The sequence below is a fragment of the Protopterus annectens genome, chromosome 13.part0, assembly GCF_019279795.1.
Source record: "Protopterus annectens isolate FY-2018-M chromosome 13.part0, PAN1.0, whole genome shotgun sequence".
NCBI classification, from domain to species: domain Eukaryota; kingdom Metazoa; phylum Chordata; order Ceratodontiformes; family Protopteridae; genus Protopterus; species Protopterus annectens.
The window spans coordinates 921,863,226-921,885,725 of record NC_056747.1 but is presented as its reverse complement, the minus strand read 5'-3'; the positions used below and the strand labels follow the sequence as shown (position 1 = coordinate 921,885,725).

Here is a 22,500-nt window from a genome sequence, read left to right as displayed (position 1 = left end):
AAAACAGATCACAAAAAGGACAGTTCATCTCATTCTGAGATCTATCAAACAGCTGCATATAAAAGATAAAAAAAGAGAGAAGAAAACAAGAACCTAGCAATATCACCAGACATAATTTGTTTGAATAGTGGGTGGCTAGTGTTAGAAAAAGTGCTCTGATATAATGAGCATCCATAGAGGCATATTTAAATCAATAACTTATTATCTATTCTCATTCAAGTTATAAGTGCATTCTGTATACTTACCTGACTTGTTGAATTTGGTGCTTTAGTAGAGGAAACGGTCTTCAGCATGTCCTCTAAACAGATAACTTCCCAAGCTACATATACCTTAACAAGCAATTTGTACATACTTTTTTAACATAATGAGTGTTAAATTGTGCTATTTGATTTCGGTAAGTTCAGATGCTGTTTGATTTTCATAAACTGTTATACAAACACATTCATGGCCTACAGCACTAACTACAAGGAGCAATGAAAGAGTTCATATCAGCCTAAATTGTGTCATGGAGACAGAAGTACTTTGACTTCCGAAAGGTAAAAAGATTGCCTGCCCACACTTTCCCATTGACTCAGCATCTCACCACGCCATTTACTTATAGCCCATCATGCTGGTATTGACTAAAAAAAAAAAAAAAACAAAGAAAAAAAATATGACTATTTCATATAAACAAATTGTACTATCACTGTTTGGAAAGTTAGTTTTTCTTAAAAACTCAACTTTCACCATGTATCAGTTACAGAGGAGATGGCATGCAGTATTTCTGTTAACACAAACTAGATTTTAATTTAAAAAAAACAACATCAAAACAAAAGAAGCCATCTTGCATGACATAAAGAGATAAAGCACTGGCTATAACTGAAGTGATGAGTTCATTTAGTGGTTTGGGCTGAGCCTTACCTGCCAGAGGGAGCGGTGGAACACATGTAGGGGTATACATGCTGCATTGATTTCCCTGGTGAAGAACACAAAATTGTGCAAGAGTACCTATTCCATTCAAGCAGAGATGTCTGCCTGTTATGCTTTTTGATGAACTGAGCCGTAGTCCAGCATCATTCTGCATTAAATATCTTCCACAGAATGCCTACCAGACAGTGCATGGTGTTAGGACTTAAATAAGAAAATCTGAATCCATCATGCATAACAGAGCAACTTTCTTTATTTATTTAACATTTATTGACTAGGAAAGTCCAACTACATTAGAGCCTGTTGTCAGTGGAGGCCCAGGAAGAAATACTCCAGATGCACATCTTTGGAATGTGGGAGGAAACCAGAGCACGCAAAGGAAACCCATGCAAATGCAGGGAGGACATGCAGACTCTGCACAGAAAGCATCCCAGACAAGAATCGAACCAGATAACCTCTTGCTGTGAGGTGACGTTAACTGTTGCACCACTGCACCACCCAGTTGGAAGAAACGGGTCAAGGGGCTCTTTGCTGAAGGGGTGAAAAATACTATATGGCATGAGAAGGGGAGATTTGAAGGCTGTGGGTGGAGAAGAACCTGAAAAGAATGCAAAAAAGGAAAAAAAATTCAAGGAAAAATATAATTTTCCAAAGCAACTTTATCTTAGGTTTTAAATATTTTTAAGTTACCATAGTATATCCCAGTGCCTCTGTTTCCAAAGCTAGTCTCAGTACTTCACTGCACATGGCCTGGGCCAAAACCTAGTCAAACCACATTTGAAACTACTCAGATAGCTACTTATAATACTTACATTCAAAATACACTTTACAGATTTTTTAGCCAGTAAAATCATGGAGGTCTGAGTACTTAACTATATCAAGGGTACCCAAGACCCTGCTTTTCACATCAGATTGACAAAAAACTTTATTGGAGAACTCTACAACAGCTTTAAACATGTTATTCGGAATTTAAACTTTCATCAACATCATAATCAACATCACCATTTTTTCTAAACTTCTCTTAGTGAAAGCCTTGGTGGAAGAAAGCCAAGCAGGGTAGGAAAAAACTACATCCTTGAAGATTCCCAGGTGGTCCAGGGAAACTGCCACAGGGTAACTCTTTCCAGTTGGGTACATATCCCATAGCAGGTATAAATGGGCATACAGACAAGTTGCCTAAGCTACCACAAGTGACTCCTCTCAACACAATGGAGCAGTGGAAACACTCTCTGGTACTCCTTGATTGCCAAGATCTTCCCTCTATCGAGGAGAGTGAGACCAGTTTCCCCTGTAGAAAAAAATAAAATCATTTTCTACTTCCTATGACCATGATCTCATCATTTCAGTCACTACTCAAAGCTTATGACCACAGTGAGGATACAGATATAGACAGACTTGCTTGTGAGAAGGCACAAACTCCTGCACCTGTGGTAGCTTCTCCCTATCACCTGCAGAGGGAAATCTATTGTTTTCCAGGACAAAACCACAACACATAATTTGGAGGTGCAGATGTTAATCCTAGCATATCCAATTTCAGCAGCAAATCAGTTTAATGCTTTCTGGAGATCAGTCACTTGAGGCTTAAGGGACATTATCCTCAAACAGAAAAGATATGACCTTTGGGCAGTCGGTACAGAGTGTTACAGTTGTGAGCTATAGTATCTGTGGTACACAGTTTGATTATGTCAGCTCTCATTTGCTTCTGTGACCTTGCAAAGGTCATTTCACTAGACATTGCTCCTAGGTTGTCTCTGAAAAAGAGTGTGTCCAGTGGGCTGAACTGGTTAATGAATAGGTGCTATTGCTTTTATTATATCATCAAATCTGATGAAAAGTTTGATAACCTGAAAACGTTCATCTGTTTTATTTACTTATTTTATTAAAGTGTTGTTTTATGTCTGATGCCGTGATAATTACCTGTTTTTTTATTAGTATTGTTTGCATTCACTATAGTGTTAATTTATTGCGAGCCTCAGTTCTAATTTAATTTTTGTTTTGTTTAATATATATATATATATATATATATAAAATTTTATTATAACCCCAAATTGGATCCTTTTCAGAACTTGGCTGTGTCCTGATACTCTATACATGAAAATTGAAAAACAGAAGGGAAGACGATAGACTACCATGAAGGAGTCCAATGCCTACCTTGAATGTATTGAACGTAATTTAGTGAACATGGATATAAAAATTACTTTTTATATTCCAGAACTGAATGACATGCAACAGCACCTTTGTGACCCTGCACCATTTTATCACTTCCCACAATCCCACAAGATGTTCTGAGATAGAATGTCATGTGTTTTCCCTAAGTCCACAAAATATAATTCAACTCCTATGACCCCCCCCCAATAATATCTGTACAACGGCAAAGAGCTGATCCACTGTTCCATGGACAAAATGGAATCAGAATTGCACAACTGTGTCAGAGATGTGACAATTTGATGTAGTCTCCTTATCCAACACCCTGGCATGTGCTCTTCCATGAAGACCACGCTGTATATGAGACAAACAATAATTTCCCATTGGGATATTCTGCAGCCACCCTAATGTTTCTGGACATCAGGCTTTGTTTCTTTAAAATATAGCTTAACAATGCACGTATGCTATGTTGATGAGATCATATAAAGAGTGAAATATGCATGTCTACAGCTAGTGAAGTTTAGTGTTTTTGGCCTGAATGTACCCATAAAGACTTAAAAAGTAAAATGTCATGGACATTCACAATCCATGTAGCTGAAACCCTATGCCTTTAAAGGGTTACTTGGATATATCTCATGGGCCTTCACTACAGGGGGTTTAAATTATTATACAGTGAAGTCTTTAGCTTGGCTGGGTCTTTCTTGTAGTTTTTACTTTTTGCAAATGGAGATTCCATCCTTCCACATGATATTGGAAAAGCACATTAAACCAGACATCCCAAAAGTGTCCACTACCGTTAGTGTTTTGGATTGATCTGAGCCACTCTCAAACAGTTGCCACAGCAGAATGGTTTGAGCTTTACAGCGAGCTTATCTATTAAAATAAATACATTTCCAACACTGCTTTCTCAGAGGAGGGTATGTCTAACATATTCTGTAGTTCCTCATAGTGTTCCTTTCACCTTGCAACAACTATCAAATGACTTAAAATTCTTCAAGCACACTGTTACTCCCTTCTTCAGTACTGCGTCAGAGCTACTTTAAGGTTCTTTGCACATATACAGCACTATGGGCTGGATTCAGAAAGGCTTATTGTGGTGTAGAAGACTTAGGTCAGAAGGTTTCTACTTGTGGTAAATCTTTTCAATTAATTGATCAATCTGCCATTATACTTTTCCCATAACATTGAGAGTGTTCTTATCATGACTTCATGCTAATGCAGCAGTTTGGGCCAGTGGCTAATGGAAAATTAGCCATATGTTCTCCCACCAAAATGGAGGTGGCTCCTCATTAACTTGAATAAGTCATCTGAATTAATTTTATTTCTAGAAGGGAAATGAGAATTCCATCTTTTTAATGCACTCACTCAGTCACACCTTGTACCATGACTAAATGTGAGTCTAGTGGAGCCATGTGTGTGTGTGTGTGTGTGTGTGTGTGTGTGTGTGTGTGAGTTCTGTTTGTGTGTGTGTGAGTTCTGTTTGTGTGGTTGCCTTATTGGAGGTGTGTGTGTGTGTGTGTGTGTGATTGTGTGTGTGTGTGTGTGTGTGTGTGTGTGTGTGTGTGTGTGTGTGCATGTGTGTGCATGTGTATGTGTCTGTGTGTGTGTGTGTGTGTGTGTGTGTGTGTGTGTGTGTGTGTGCGCGCGCGCGCACGCATGTGTCTGTGTGCTTATGTGTGCGTGTGTGTGTGTGTCTGTGTGTTTGCGTGTGTGTGTGTTTCTGTATGTGGATAGGGAGTTTCATATGCTACCATATTGCCGTATTGTCTAGGCTGTGAACAAAAAGTCTTGTGCTGTCATGTCTGCCAGTTCAGCATTCAGTAACATGATACTGACCTATAATGAGGTGTTTCTCTGTGTGGCTTTATCTTGTCTCTGAATCGGATATTCTCTTCATTGTGATAGTTGAACAACTCCACGCTGGCCAATTTGTGTGGGCAGAGAGAATCTCTTGGAATCCTGTCTTAAATCATCTTTAAACATCACCCAGACAAATTTATATATCTTTATTTTAGCCTAAAATTGCAAATGACTCAAGACTCTACCAATCTGGGTCTTTTTTTCCATTATTTTTTCATGTAGCTATTTCTGTAGCTGCCTTACAATTAGGTTAGGCTCTGTTTTGCACATTTACTGCACCAGAACACACAACAAACCTTATTAAGACAACCTTAATTAATATTATTTGCAAAGTGAATTTTAAAAGACTTGACTCATCAGACTTAGAACATTTTTTTAATCTTATAAAACACTTTACATTAAATCATTTAAATTGTTACAGAGGCAATTTAGTCTTATCTAATGTGCCCACAACCCACATTTTTAAGCACATGCAAACACTTCAAATTATTTGATTTTTTTAATAAATGATTTTACACTCTTAAATTAATTACTATTTTGAAGTATAGGTAGTTGACCACTGCAAATCTAGCCTTCCATTTCTTATTAACTGCATCACAGCAGCCCCTCTTCTTAGTGTCTATGTTGTCTGCACTACAAATTCTTTAAACCTTTTAAAATTACATTACATAAATGTTATTTTTAAATATGCCAACAACTTAAACATCTTTTCATGTAATTTTATAAAACATCAACAAACAGACTCCATTTATCAGGTTTGTCTTAATAACAAATAGCCAGGCTGCGTGGCCTAAGCTAAAGGCTTCTTCAACAATGTAGTGCACGGAGTGCAGTGATTACACTCTGATATTGCAAAAAAAGACAAACCAGTTAAGCACTTCTAGAGCACAAGACACAATCTTAACAATTATTAAGCACCCTGTTTCAGTTGTTAAGATTGGTCATTGTGGAGTTGGTATTTTTAAGGGGACTGTCTGTGCCAATAATCTCTCCCTGACTTTCTGTGATATAATGTTTATTATTTATTTATTTATTTATTTTACATTTGTTAACTGGGATAGTCCAACTGGATACATGTCCATTTTCAGTGGAGGCCCGGGGAGAAAAGCTCCAAAGAAACACATATGCAAGACATACAAACAATATATTTTATATGTTTCTAGTATATTCAACCAGACAATATAGATGAGCACACATTACTAATTCCTTTACAAAGACATGTATAATGATCAATACATATACAAACAATAAAGTATGTTAAATATCTATCTAGAGTCACATCATGCATCTGAATTTGGTATTGATAAGACTAAACAGTTCTATCAGGAGATTATGTGTTTAAGGCAAGAGTTATAGCAGTAGTGGAGTAGGACTGAAGTTAGTCTGGTGTGGAGCAGGGACATAACCATTTGTTGCTGAGATGGCTTTTGATAGATTTCTTAAATTTGGATAGAGAAGATTCCAGGGTAATGGATAGAGGCAGGGAGTTCCAAATTTTGGATATGTAAGATGAGCAGAGGGATTCACCAGCATGGTTGTGTGATCTAGAAACTGTTAATAGTAACTTATCTGTGGAGTGGAGTTGCCTAGGACAGGAATACTGATGAATCAGGTTACTTAAAGCTGGTGCTTTATTTGGGTGGGAGAACAGCTTATAAGTAATGATAAGTTAATTGTAGATTAATAAATTTGGCAGTTCAAGCCAGTCCAATTGTTTTCGTTTATGACAGTGATGGGTTCTAAAAGATGAGTTATTAGTGAATGTGGCTGTTTGATTATAGCAGGTTGCCAGTTTGCTGGTTTCTGTTTTGGATAGATTTGTTAGGATTGGGGATGCATAAAGTAATGTTGAGAGCAAGTGAGTGCAAGCAATTGTGGCCCTAGCAGTATGGGTCAAGTAGGGTTTGTGTTTGTAGAGACTACCTAGATTTTTTGTGAGTGTTTTTAATAGCTAATGTGGATATCAAGCTTTAACTTGTTATCAATGGCGATGCCTAGTAGTTTTGTGTGAGATTTTGGTGTGATAAGTGTACCATTTTTACAGTGAATATTGAAATTGGCGGTAAGGATGGCATTTTGTGAGGGGTGAAATAGCAGGATCTTGGTCTTTTTGGGGTTAAAAATGAAGCCATTGTCAGTAAGCCAGTTTTCAAATGAGTGGGTTTTATTGTGTAGTTCTTGCAGGGTTGAGGCACTGGATATTATAGTGGAATCATCTGCGTATTGGATAAGGCTAGTGCTATTTGCTGCTGAGTGGAGATTGTTTGTAAAAATTGAGAATAGCAAGGGACCCAATATTGATCCCTGAGGTACCACAAGAGTGATTGGTAAAAGTGGAGACAAGTTGTTGTTCCACCATACTGTTTGTTGCCTGTCCCTAAGATAGTTGTCGAACCAGGACATCGATTGGTTGTCTAATCCTAGGTTTTTGAGGTGGCAGATCAGTTTGTCACAGCTAACCATATCAAAGGTTTCTGATAGGTCTAAGAAAAAGGCAGAAGTAAGTTTACCATTATTCCTGTTATGGTTTATGGTATCTGTGAATGCTAACAGAGCTGTGGTGGTACTATGACCTGGACAGAAACCATGTTGAGCTGGAGATATGAGTTCCTCATTTATAAGGTGGGACATAAGTTGATGGTGTATGCATTTTTCTAATATTTTAGCCAGTGGAGATAGAATAGCGATTGGTCGGTAGTTGGATATGTCATAGGAAGTGCCACCTTTGTGAAGAGGTGTGATATAGGCAGTTTTCCAAATCAGGGGCACTGTAGCTTCAGTAATTGATCTATTGATTAGTATAGAAACTGGTATAGCTATTTCAGCTGCTGCCAGTTTTAGAAATTCATTGGGGAGGGAATCTATCCCTAGTGTTGTTGCTTTCAGCTGGGATAGTAGTTTTCTTATGTAGGAGGATGGGTTGGGTTGCAGTTTAAAAATGGGCATGTAGTTAGTGGAGGTGGGGACACCTGTTGTAGTGACAGTGAGATATTGTGGGGCTAGAGCTTGTACGGTTTCAGTAAAGAATGTATTGAATGATTCAGCTATGTTGTCTTTTGTTAAACCTAATGTTGGGGGTGGGGTAATGGTTTTACCAGGGTGTAGTAACTTGTTTAAACCTGTCCAGAATTTCTTAGGGTTATTCATGTGTTGGGTTTGATGGGTAATAAAGTAGTTTCTCTTGTCCTGGATAACTAGTTTTTTGGTTAGATTCCTAATCTGTTGGTAGGCTTGCTGTGTACTAGTGCTTTTATTGGACCTCCAGGTTGTCCAGGCTCTATTTCTTTCATCTATTTTTTGCCTAGTTTCCCTAGTTAACCATGCAACTGGTTTTGACTTTACTCTAGTAGTTCTTGCAGGGGCATGTCTGTTTAATATATCTAAGAAGTTGAAGTTGAAGTGTTGAATAGCTTCATTTAAGGGTAGGTAATAAAGATCAGACCAATTATATAGCTTTAGTTCTTGTCTGAAGTGAGTGGGGTTAAAGTGTTTTTTGTTTCTAATTGTTTGAAGTATAGGACTTTGGGGGTGATGGGAGTTGTATTTAAGTAAGAAAGTAGTTTGATGGTCACTCAATGAGTCTGGAAGGATTCCGGCTAAGTAGGAGCAGAGTTTTTTATTTAGTAAGATCCAGTCTAATAGGCTTTCTTTTTTACTGTTTTTGACTATTCTGGTGGGCTGTTTGATTACTTGAGAGAAGGTATGAAGACTGATATTGTTAGTGAGTAGGTGAGCAGAGCATGTGAGCCAGTCTGTATTAAAGTCACCTAATACAATGGTCTCTTGAGGCATGGATTGAGATAACCATTGAAGGAATGTCTCCATGATAGGGATGTTGTTGCCTGGCAGGATATTCCAGTTACTATGTTGATGGCTTTTCTGTTACTTATTTTAAGCTTTGCTAAGAGAATTTCTGCTTTTTCTAAAGGGGGTGTGGTTACCTCCAGTTTAGTTATGGATAAACTATTTTTGTACAGCAGGGCAATGCCACCACCCTTTGTACCTAGTCTGTCTTGCCTAAGTATACTATATCCAGGTGGTAGGATCTTGGTATCTTGGGTAGATGGTCTTAGCCATGTTTCTGTTATACTGACTATATCTGGGGAGTATTGAGAGATTAGAGTGTGTAGTTCATGTGTTTTGTTGTTTATGCTTCTAATATTTAGGTTTAGGAGGAGTAGACTGTTTAATGGCCTGGAGTTAAGTCGTGTTGTCTTGGGAAGCTGATGTGAATTGGTCAGAGGACTTGTATTGTTAGGTCCTGGGTTTGGGTGGATATCACCAGCACTTAGGAGCTGGTGAAGGACATTATGCATTAATTTTGCTAGTTTTTCTAGTATGGTACAGTATTTTTGGGTTGCTGTTGATTTGGAGTAAGAGAGAAAGAGTCTAATATGGCTATAGCTTACAGCAGTAGCATTGTATAAGCTGGGGTTAATTGCTAGGGAGTAAGGAGATAGGATGGGAGAGAAATTGGCAGTGGCTTTATGGGGTTGTGGGAAGTTGTCCTGTTCTGGGTAGTTGTAAAATGTAGTGTGATAGGCACATACTAAGAAGGATAGTAGTGACATTTGCAGGAGGTGTATCTTCATTATTGAGGAGAGGTGGTAATTGGTTGGATTTGTAGGTGTGGTATGTTTGAGTAAATGTGGGATGGGAGTGATATGGATTGGTTGTTGGGTATGTGGGGAGAGTGGATAGCTATGTATAAATGTAGTTGATGTGGGGGTGGTAATTGGGGGGTAGGGTAGGGGAGAGAACGGAGTCGGGCTGGACCGAGCTGGAAGGTAAGCCCTCAAAAAACTATCATTTAGACCTGGGAGTGGAGCTGGATATTGAGTATGCTACAGATTTGCTGTTTGACTGCTAGCTAGAGTATTAGGAATTTCAGAATGCTACCTTGTCCTTGAAGAGTTTAACTGCCTTGAACAACTATTTCCAGATAATACAGCTCACAATCACTCAACGGTCTTGAAGGATAGCCAAGCAAGAATCTGCAACACGCTGTCGTCCCAAATGGAAATAGCAGCAAAAACCACAACCTATTCAGCACAAACTAGCGTCTTTATTATAAAATGACATAAAAAACACGAGTAACTTAGCGCTTTCTCCCTTATCCTAAGGGCATCATCAGAGTTGATGATGCCCTTAGGATAAGGGAGAAAGCGCTAAGTTACTCGTGTTTTTTATGTCATTTTATAATAAAGACGCTAGTTTGTGCTGAACAGCTTGTGGTTTTTGCTGCTATTTCCATTTGGGACGACAGCGTATTTCCAGATAATGACCACCTCAGTCAGGTATATTAAAGCACCTTAGGCGCTCTCTGTAAAACAGGATCTTTAATTACTTATTTCCCTCAGTGATTTATACTGGATCTCACAAGGAGACTGGTAAGACAGTGGTCTTCTAATACCACAATTCTGAAGTAAAGGTCCACGTTTTGTAGGGGGAAATAGACGGGGAGTACTATACCTGCCGCCTGCCCTTAGGTGTGCTTACAAAAGAGAGCTAAGATGCTGCTATTATTAATCATAGAGGTAGAGGCATGCTTAAATACTAGTAGAGTCATGTGTTTCCTTTTTTATGAATGAAGTTTAGTATAAAAGGAAGTAATGTCGCTTGATACGCTGTCTGAGGAAGTTTAATACATATTAAACGAAAGCGCTTACTTGTGGATCACTTGTGGATTAACAGAGAAACTTTTTATTGTTTTATTATAACTCAGTGTTTAAATAAAATACTTGTTCTTCCAGTTTGGTGTCTCTTTGCTTGATGTTCGTTTTTTCAGTCTGCTTGGTCTTGGTTTTGATATGCTGCTATTAATCTTATTGTAGTTAATTATTTGAAGGCTGTAGTCTTTGTTGGAGTGGACTGCGCAGTAGAAGCTCGAAGCAGCACACAATCACTCAGAGGAAAGTTTGGGCTGAGAATTGATTATTGGTGGTTGTTAGGTCTAGAAGGGAGAAGATAAAAAAATGTGAGAAGGTAAAGTAAAATGCACACGTTTTGTTCACATACACCAGCATGTATCAAAAACAGCATGTATATGGTAAGCACTTATATAAATCTACAGCAACATTAACTTATTAATAGATATCTCAGTCCCATTCCCATTGCACATAGAGTCTGACTCCACATCTGTTACAACTACTTAATCCTACTATTCTGCTGGAGTAATGGGAGATTGAACACTGAACGCTAAATCAGCTGTAATTATACCGACTGCATAGCATAATACAGTTACTTTACATTGGCTGTACCTTGTTGTGAAATATTGGGTTCAGGTACATCTGTGGAAACACCTCACAGGGCTGTTTCAATTTGAAAGAGAATGTAATACACTGTCTTTCTCACAGCACTCGCTACGCACTTTATGGCTTTGAAACTATGGAAAATGCTTAGTGATTTTTTTTCTGTAACTAGAAGCACATGGAGCAGGTAAAGCTCCATGCCCTACAAAGAATTAAGATTGGGTCTTTGATTATAACCCTTTATTATGTGCTTGAGATATGGATGCCAACATTTCTTACCATTTATTTCTCAAACACATAATAAGCCAGTTATGAGTGGTGACCCAGTCATAATCCTCTGCATAATAATCACCATAACTAATCATTTGACTTATTTCAATACTATTCCCCAGCCTATAATAACTTTTGCCAATCCAACTCACTTCAGTAAAGAACTAAAGGTATTCCTTAGTAACAAGTGGCTCTGCTCAAGTACCTCTCCTGGATAATTCCCTTCCAGTCTCTATTAGCTCCTCATCTACTCTTCTACCACTCTGTGTGCACATTATATATCTTACTTATTGCTTTATCTGCTATCCTCTCTTCTCTTCAGTTACAGTCTATCCTCCTGCTGCTTCTCATATACTTGCTACCTTTCTTCCTTATGCCTCTTCCCACTCCTCTCCTTTCTATTCTCATTTCTTCTCTAGTTAGTACTGCTCTTTTACTCTACTTCCTCTAGCTATGTACTGTTCTCTAAGGTTCTCCTGCTCACCTGCCTTATGTACTACTACATACCTCTCAATGTGTATATGCTTGCCATTGTCAATAACCAGAGCTTTTCTCTCCAGGCCTCAGCTGAAAATGGGCTTTTACCCAGTCAGACTATCCCGGTAAACAAATGGTAAATAAAATAAATAAATAAATAAAATTTCCTAAAGTATTTATCAACTTATTTCTGCATTGGTTACTTATAGCAATCAGATATAACTGATATGTGTATACTATTTGGGGGAATGCAAACACAAGTCATACCCAATCACTCTGAGTAACTAATGCCATTTCAAGGTCATAGTTCAGCTATTTGTTGTGTTAGTGACAACATGTTCATTAAGGACAATGTAATGTGGATCATGGGTTTCTAGTATAATTATGGCGATCCACATATATTTAAGTTATGCTGTTGTGTGCTTACAAAACTAAGCTAATTGGTATTTAAATTTTCTTATCACATCTTACTGATTAACAGGAGTGCTTTTACTATCATTAGAGCATTGCATTTAATGCTTGGTACAAATGATGTGAGCATAACAGATTGAGAAAAATAAACAGAACAAAGCAAACATGAAAGTAAATGCTTTATGATGGTAACATTATATGAAATACTGGAAAGATGAGAATTTCAGGCCTTTAAATATAAGCATTTGGGTATTGTCACATGAGCAGGCTAGCAGATCTATGCTAGGTCTTACAGATGTTAGGTTGATTTCTTTGTTTTCTGTGCTTGATGCAGTTAATTTTTAAGGGCAATGATGCTTGCTTTCAAAAATTTTATTACTGTCCATTGTTCATATCTTTAGCAATTAGTAATATAATACTCAGAAAATATCAATGCTATTTTAGTATGTCTGTGCCTCTCAGAATGAAATCCATCTCTCTTCCTTTACTGATCAGATCACAGAATATTGAGATTTACCATTAAAGGGCTGAATTCATAAAGGTTAACATGAGGTAACCATTTGGAATTCAGAGACAGCTGTCTCCGTGACCATTCTAGATGCTTATAAGGCAGTCCAGGGGACAGACATATGCTAATTAGCCATGTGCCCTCCCTGGAACTGCCTGCATTAAGGCATCTACAAAGCTGTGTAGATTAGCACCAGTGCTCCAGTTCCCTTACAGAGGCAAAGTTGACCAAAAGGCTGTGTTCTTTCATTGCAGTAGAGGTAAGTGCTGAGGAGTTTAGTGGTAAGGTAGTGTTAGGAGGTGTGTGTGTGTGTGTGTGTGTGTGTGTGTGTGTGTGTGTGTGTGTGTGTGTGTGTGTGTGTGTGTGTGTGTGTGTGTGTGTGTGTGTGTGGCTGTGTGTGAATGGGTGAATGGATGAGCATGCATGTAATTGTGATCAGGTGTGTGGGAATCTATTTTATGTGTGTTGGAGGGGTTGGGATGGCTGTCATTCTTCCACACATCCCAAGGCTAATGAGTAGAGACTGCAATATTGGGTTGGGATATTGACTACCCACCAGGGATAACTGTTAAAACAGAGTGAGGATCAAAGTGTGGATGGGAATCACTAACCACCAGGGATAAGTCTAATGCTACATGCCTTAATGACACACAGGATCAGGGCAATACTAGACAACATGGATTATTCCGCATAATGTGCTTGAAAGGCGCTTAAACACAACAATGGGCTAAGGAGGGGGACACTAGACAACAGGGCAAGCTCACTTATATTTCATGCCTTAACAGCAGATAAACGTAACAGGGATGGGGGCAATACTATCATCAGGGATACTCTATCTGCCATGCTTTAAAGGCACATATTTAAAAAAGACATGGTGCAAGGTACTACTAGATACCAGGGATACTCAATATGGCATTACATAAAGGTATGTATTTTAAAAAATATGGTATAGGGTGTGACAATGTAGGGTATTGCCATCTATGCTAGGGAAAGTGGGGCAGTGCATGTGGGGCATATGCCAGCATGGTTGGCTGGAGTTTTGTAGATGGTTTTGTGTCATTTGACCATCACATTGACTTGTACAGATATTTGTGTTAAAATGCATCAATAGTATTATTACACCTGATTAAATGTTTATGTTTAAACAAAGAATTCTGAAAGGGAAGAGTAAAGGTTTTTGAAATTGTTCTGTAATTTTCAAATACTGCAACAGATCTTAGCAAAGCTGTGAGTGTATATTGTACCTGAGTCAGTTGCTCAAATGTAATGCCATTCTATAACCAGCACTGAGAGGATGGAACTCCCACAGCAGTTTGTTTTATTTTGTTTTGGAACCTGATATATAAAATATCTAGGGCATATATCACAGTCAGTTAGTTGAGTTCAGTTCAGTTAGTTGGAAGCTCAACACCTTGCCTTGTGGAAGTAAGCATTTCAGGATCCTATCTTGCTTTGCTGTATTAATTAAGTTAGCTAGCGAACAGGTATTCTTTAGACAGCCAGGAAATACAGTAAGATTAGTTTAGTAATGTTTTGTTTTTCTGCATCTATTTGAATCTGTCCAACTGTGTTATTTTTATTTCTCCTGTGATTGAAACTCTGATGTTTATTGTACTTTGATATTTAGTACTCTAATGTTTTCTATTTTATTATTTATTATTAAATATTTTTATACCTTTCATTGTGGCTGGTCATTTAGAGAATACTTTAATTGTCTTCAGAGTACATGTGCTTATTTTAGTGATTCCTTGGCCACTCCAAAAAGCCTGGTTGCTTTGGTTACACTCTACCATTCATGTTAGTATTGATTTTAGTCAGTATAATTGGATACCCTTGTAAGAACCTGACAGTGGTTGACTTACCTTATAGTCTGGGCAGAAAGGGCGCAGCTAGTAAATCTGTACCAGCCTGTGTGTGTGTGTGTATGTGTGTGCAAAAATCAAATACCCAGGTGTGGGCATGTCAGCTACTTGGAACTAGGACACAATGCTCCAAAGTGAGTCTTGTTTGGGATCTGGAGAGACAGAGAGTCCAGTCCCAGTGCATCGTGTCCCCTGTGAGATCTTGGGGAAAATTGTGTTTGATGCAGAGAGCTGTATTTGAAAATACTGTGTAAATTCATTCCTGTTTTAGTGACCATCTCTCATTGGTGTCAGTGGTGAGGATTGAGACTCATTGATTACTGGCTTGTGGTAAAGAAAAGCCATCACAGGGGGAACCACTAGACACCATGGATAAGAAGTGTACTAGAATCTGAGGCATGTCTGCAGCAGTTTGTAACTTTAGAAGGAGATGGACAGGGAACATTAAACATACCACTCAACCTCGTAGCACAAGACATCAGGATACAATAAAATTAATATGATAGGACAAATTCATGAAAGGATTTGAAGTATTCCTCCTATAAGTGTGGTAATTTGCTAGAATAAACTTTGGCACTAGCATGCATTTACTGAAGTGTAAAACACTAACACCTGTAATTAATGAGTAATAGTAACAGGGACAGGTATGACTTATGAGATGTGTGTGTGTGTGTGTGTGTGTGTGTGTGTGTGTGTGTGTGTGTGTGTGTGTGTGTGTGTGTGTGTGCGTGTGTGTGTGTGTGTGTGTGTGTGTGTGTGTGTGTGTGTGTGGATGTGTGTGCTTTACTGCACGTCTGTGTGTGGGAGAGTGACTGAGGGGGAAGGAGTGCCTGTACTAACATGATGTGGCTGCCACTGTTAACTATTACAGGAAAGTGCTTATCTCCACTTGCGGTAGTTAAAGGTGATTTAGCGACATGCAGAATAACTGATAATTTGGTCTTCCCTTACTGCAGTTAATGTGTCTATGAATCAGAAAACTCCACATTGTGTAAACAGGCCATTTATACCTCAGCCGTAAACATGAGAAGTAGGGACTTTAAGAGGTGACCTTGATGGGTTACCAAGAGCTTCTCATGTATGTATCTGACAAAGACTTTTCTCTGTTTTGTGCTGGTGGCAGGGGGCAAGTTCTTGCTGATGATTCATCCTAGTTTCAGAGGTGACATTCACAGGCTTCTTGGGCTGTAGATGGCAAAGGCTTTTTGGGAGGTGGGGCAGGTGTCAAGGCCTACTTTCAGGGTTAGAAGTTTAACAAAGTAGGGCACTTTCTTTGCTAAACTGCATGTAGGCTTGACAGCTTACGATTTTGCCTTTTTTGTAGCTACTGTAAGCTGTTTATGTATTTATTTTTGGCCAGAAACAACACTTCACATGCTGTGGTCTGTCTTTTCCACTGTAACAGAAAACCAACATTACTTCAGAATGATGAGGATGCATGTTGCAAACCTGAAATATAACAATTGTATGGTTAAGTGACTTGCACTTTGACTGTGTTTTAACATGTACATCTTTTTTCCTCAGAAGTGGCACACTGCTCATATTTTGCATAATTCATGGTTACACGCTTCAGCAAAGCTTCTAGTCCCTTTTCGTATAAAACTGTGACCAATCTATCATCTAGGACTAGCTCACCTCATAGGTTTGAACTGAAGAATGTCTTTTGTTTTTAACCATTTGAAAAGTTGAAATCTATATCTGACTAGCACTTGAGATAAAAGCTCCTGACATCAGCCAAATGCTACCAGAGAAGGAGGCAGTATTCTAAATTGTAGTGACTTTTCAAAATTGTGCCCTGGTCTTATGTCACTATTGCTCATTGATTTTCTCTGGTGTACCAATCCCAATGTGTGCAACCAGCATTTTTCCATATACACAGAACCTGGATAAAGTAGACCATAGATGTAGAGTACCCCCTAGAAAAAAAATGCATGTGTAGATAGCAATGCCTGTGATAATTAAAATATTAATTTGTTCTTTCAAAAAACACTGAATAGAAGAATGACGTGTACTGCCATTCATAGAGTTTTTTATGTGTAGAGCTGTGCTGCAGTAACAGCATGCAATTATTAGCAGTTAAATTAGGAAAACAATGTAGTAGACATTTTAGGCAGGACATGGGCTGCAAAACTGTATCATATTGAAAGGGAATCACTCATTCAATTAATTCAGTTACATAGACATAATGAATGAACAAGCAATAAGGCTTGGCAGGATAGGCATCATAAGGAAATAATGGAATATTCAGGTATGTTGTGCAGATGTCAGGTCCTTCAACCCTAGAAGTTCCATTGTTTCCTTGAAATGCCCACCCTCGAAGATATTATAACATCTAGAAATTGGAATATCTATTGAAAATACTTTATATTTGTTTTATTGTTAGTATTAACATTTTTATATATTTTTGATGTAAAACAGTATTTCTGCCTAATATTTTAAAGCTGGAATAGGATGTGCAAATGCTGTTCAAGGAAGTATTTCATATCCAAAAACACAGATTATATAAGTATTTAATAACATCTAAACACTCACACAAAGACAAACAGATGCACAGCAATTCCAGCCACTATATTGGCTGTGTCTTCCTCAGATGTCATATTTTGATTAATGAATGAACAAATACATAAATAATAAGAGTAATATATAGTAGCCATTGCCATTAGACATGTACAGTGCAATCATTAGAACTCCTCCTTCCACACACAAGGCCTGCTGTTATACTGACACCCATTGGAGGTTGGGTGCACTATAGGTGTCCTAGAGAAACTGGGTCATGATAGGGTCATGCATGCCAAACAGCACACACTGTAATTAGGGTCAGGCATACACAGTAGTATCAATATGCAGAACATCTGTATTGTGGGCTAAACCCATTGGCTGTTATAGGTCAGAGATTAAGTAATTACTTAGAAGACCCTAATGGCTACCTGGATAATGGCCTCTCATGGTTGAGTCTCACCAGAGGAAAATGAATAGAATACTGGGTCACATGAGGGTTGATGGCAGCTGGCATCAGTAATAAAAATGGTACAAAAATAAAACAAGAAAGAATATGAGTTTATAGTGTGCAACTGTAAGACAAACCTGAAGAAATAACTTATTTTATAAGCTGTCCATGAGAATCTGCAGGAAATATCAGCATACCCCCCCCCCCCACACACACACACAACTTACTTTTCTTTCTATTTTACTGAACCTTTTTAAGAAGCATGATTTTTAAGAACTGTCTGCGATTGTATTTTCCATTGCTTGAGTAATTCTATTTTGATGTATATTCATTATTTTTATGTATGAATTCAAACCTTAATATTACAACTCTTAAATCCTATGTAGTGCATGGGGCACCGTGATTATGCTCTGAAATCAGCAGTTTTCACAACACCAGACTTTAATATTACCTAGGGCTGCTTAATAAAAATTTGTTAAGGACAACTATGCACAGTTAAGTGTGAGTCTCATTCTACGGACTAATAGAGGACAGTGCTGGCTGTCAAAGAATGGTAACAGAAGGTAAATTGGCTTTGAAAGCTGTTAGATGCTTTTCTCTGCAAGTATGGCTGAAAGTAAATATCTTGCAGCTTTTAAACCCATTAGTTCTACATCAGGGCACTTCATTTCTGCCAGGTATTAGACAACACTAAGTGCTTTTACCACTTTGCATACCTTCAGGTTTTTTTCTGGAACTGGTAACACATGGAGCAAATAAAGCTTTATGCACCACAAAGAATTATGACTGTCTCCGTTCATAACCATTTTTGTGCATTCTTGACATAGATGTTTAAATTCACCTCTTGAGCGTTCCTCTTCAGGTGAATTTCTTGACATCCAAGTCTCAAACACAAAATAAGCTGGTTATAATCAGAGACCGGATCATAATCCTATATGTTACAAAGTCTTTGAAAATATATTTTGCTGAACAGGTATTTTCAGTAAAAACAATAAATAAAATAACCAAAAATGAATTATTCCTACCATTTCATGTGGGAATGACTAAAACTTATGTTGGCAACTATTCTGTTGTTAATATTTTAGAACTCAAATGTGAGATGTTTTACTGTGTCAGTTTAATGTCTTTTTTAAAATATTTTCTTTAAGATGTTAAAAATCGCATTTAAGACCACTAGGAAAGGTTATATTTAAACAATGATGCAGAACTGCATTTGACAAATACGTGGATGTTTTTGTGGTAGCAGAACATTAAGTTCCACCATAAACTGGTTCTTCTTAATTTGGTTGGACAGCATTTGGTTAAAATACAAAATATTGAAAAATATGGATGAAAACTCAATTAGCTGAATGTGTATTTTGTTGAGATTTTTCATAGAATGTAGTTTAGCTAATTATAATACTGATAGGCAAATATAAATATGTAAGCATGTATGTTTGTGTCTTTTGGCTTTTCCCGGTTAGGGGTTGCCACAGCGGAACTCCGGTCTGCTAATGATTGGTAGTTGATTTTTACGTACCGGCTTGCCAGGCCTGACGCACAACCTTCAACAAAGGTACGCCCATTCACACATGTCTCCACGCAGAAGACGCTCTAGTGGAGAATCGAACCAGACAGTGTCTTACTGTGAGGTGACAATGCTATCACAGCACCACCACCGCAGGATAAATATGCAAGCATGTATAAAGATGCTTATTTAACCACTTGTCAATGTGCTTATTGGTGTTATTTATGGAAAATCACTGCTGATGTGGCTTCTAAATTGCACCAACAGTGTTGATTCAATACGTAAGTGCTTTTCTCTTGCTCCTAAAATTGCATGACTAGGACAGTAATATATTTAAGTAAGGGGAGTGTCTGAGGTGACCCCCCCCCATGGGGAGCAGGGGCTTTTCAGTCTTTACAACACATATTTTAAGACAGATTTTGCGGTACTTTCCTGTGTATACTGATTCCTACTAGCTGGGGTTTGAAAACAATTTTTTTCAATTGTGTGTGTTTTCAACTAAGTTTTTTTAAGTGTTTTGAAATTCAGCAAAATGTGATTTAATGAAAATGTTTTGAATTCATAAACCATATTAGAAAAGGTAGTTGTATTACTGTAAAAAACACATCTACTGGAGTTTCACCTGACTATTATAACATAGACTGAGACATGTACGATAAAAAATTCTAATTCATATGTAACATGCTGCTGTATTAGATGTTCGATGTTTGAGTTACTCTAAGGATCATAACCCATTTTGTACTTTTGAATAATTTTCCATGTCCATAACACTGACAACATTCCCATGGCATTAAATGCATTTTTCTGTCTAGTATTTAAATGTCCTGATAATGTAATGTTTCTGTTTTTACAGGTAATGTTTTTGTCATCAGTCTGTCAGTAGCTGACCTGCTAATTGCAATATACTCTTACCCCATGACCTTACGTGCTATGTTCTATGATGAGTGGACTTTAGGCGATGCTTACTGTTGGGCAAGCGGTTTCATTCTGGCTATGAGTGTTGTCGGTTCCGTCTTCAGCATCACTGCAATTGCTATTAATCGATACTTCTATATCTGCCACAGCAAGATATACAGCAAACTATACAACATGAAAAACACATGCTGCTGGCTTGGACTGACCTGGATTCTAACCTTTGCAGCTGCTGTGCCTCATTTCTTTTTCGACTCACTGCAGTATGACCCACGTATATATTCATGTACTTTAGCACAGACTGTAAGCTCAGCATTCACCATCACTATTGTAACTGTTCATTTTATTTTTCCAATAAGTATTGTTTTATATTGCTATATAAAAATCTGGGCACTAGTGATTAAAGTTAAATATCGAGTCAGACAAGACAGTAAACAAAAACTCAAATCGCATGAATTACGTCACTTTTTTTCAATGTTCATGGTGTTTGTACTTTTTGCAATTTGTTGGGGTCCATTAAATTTCATTGGATTAGCAGTTGCCATTAACCCCAAGAAAATTGGACCAAATATACCCATTTGGCTATTTTGTGTAACTTATTACATGGCTTACTTTAACAGTTGCCTGAATGGTGTTCTATATGGGCTCCTTAATCAAAATTTTCGCAAGGAGTATATAAAAATATTTATGTCTTTCTGTAGTGTCTTTTGTGTATGTGCAAAATAGTGAAAGAAAAGGTTCAAAGTACATGCAGTTTGTATAATAATGTATAAATTTGTAGGCTGCAGTAAAATAACTGAGAAATAGAGTTATAAAGACTATCTCTTGCTTCTTGTTTCTGTGTAGACATTCACCATGCATATGGAAGCTTTTAGCCTTTTTATTTTTATTTCAGTAGATTTACAGAAATCCTCCTTCAGTATATCCATCCTATTGAAATATATTTTATGCATCCCAGGTACATTTTGCTTTCAAATGGAAAGGTAAACCTATTGTACTGAAATCACGCAATGTCTTCTGCAATCTAGTAGTTCAGATTCATACCTTTAAAGTAGTGTGTATTGAAAGGTGTTTTTTGTGTATTAAAGAGGTACCTAGGTGTGTGACTAACATAATTGTAAAAGTGATGCTAGTGGGTATGTAGGTAAAATAAAATGATTGGGTGCAGTTTTAAAAATCAGTTACTGTGTTAAGGAATTAATTTGGTTCAACAAAAAAGCAGTTATTAACTGTAAAGACTGTAACAGAAACAAAATCTGCCAAACATGTGGAAGAACACATATACCTGGATTCAGAAACAATTACAGCACTGATGAGCAGGGTGGGACTAATTCAGACACCTACATAGCATGATTGTGCGATCTAGGAAAACAGCTTGGTCAGCATCATATGCAAATGACAGTACAATGATATATAAATGATCAATATTATGGAAATACAACTGAATGCAGATGCAAATAAGTGTAAACAACATGGCAGCTCAGTTCTGAAACATAAGAAAATAGCACAAGAATCCCATTTGGGCAGTGAGTTTGTGCACCATCATTTCTCAGGGAACACAGAAACTGATCACACTAAGCTATGAGGAGTAGGATCCACATAAGCACAATGGCATCTATTAGAAGGTGTTCATGTAGCCCTTGTCTGTGACAGTGCACATCATCACTCTCCACATCAAAGACAGACCCATCTGTGGCTGATGTTTCATCACCTCCATGACAGGGACATATTCAAGTACTATTATGTGGACACTGATGCCATATTAGAGCTTCATGACATATGCTGTCCTCACATGGAATTATGTGGGATGCATAGAATAGTTATCCTTATGGACACTAAGGTATGTGTAGCACTGACCATCTTTGCTACAGGGAACTTTGCAATGGCCATCAGGAGAAGAAGTTGGTGTTTCACTGGCATCACTCTCACTTCGATATTATGCTCTAGCAGATAGAGGAATGTATGTGGTTCCCACATACTGCAGACAAGAGAAACAGCATAAAGCAAGCATTCTGTTTAATATCCAATTTCCCTGAGGTGGTAAGGGCCTTGGATTGTACTCATATTGCCATCAAGGCCCTACCTGGTCCAAATGGCTAGCAGTACATTTCAGGTGGTGTGCTATGCAGAGGGTATAATTTTCAGTGTGTTTGTGTGTCATCCATGTGGTTTCCACAGTTTTTACATCTGGCACATATCTAACATACACTGGTAATTTGTGTGGGATGAATTCTCATTTGAACATCTAATTGGTCTCAACATCACAACCAGTCTGCACAAACAAGCCAGCAGGTGTGATGAATGCTGCCCACTCCATGAAGGTGTCCACTCTTTTGCATTGCAGGTGATGTTAGACCCACCTTGAGACATGTCTCATGACATCTATATACATACTGCAATGCATGGATGATATGCCATGCAAGACTGCACAGCCGCAAACTTGT

The 22,500-nt window shown here is 37.9% G+C and overlaps 1 protein-coding gene across 1 annotated transcript in view; it reads left to right on the top strand.

Moving 5' to 3' along the window:
* Window positions 1-22,500, top strand: part of LOC122787984 — a 164,164-nt gene that overhangs the window by 80,519 nt on the left and 61,145 nt on the right. The window contains 1 exon segment of the mRNA XM_044054911.1: window positions 19,998-20,748. Within this exon segment, the coding sequence (XP_043910846.1) occupies window positions 19,998-20,748 (751 nt within the window).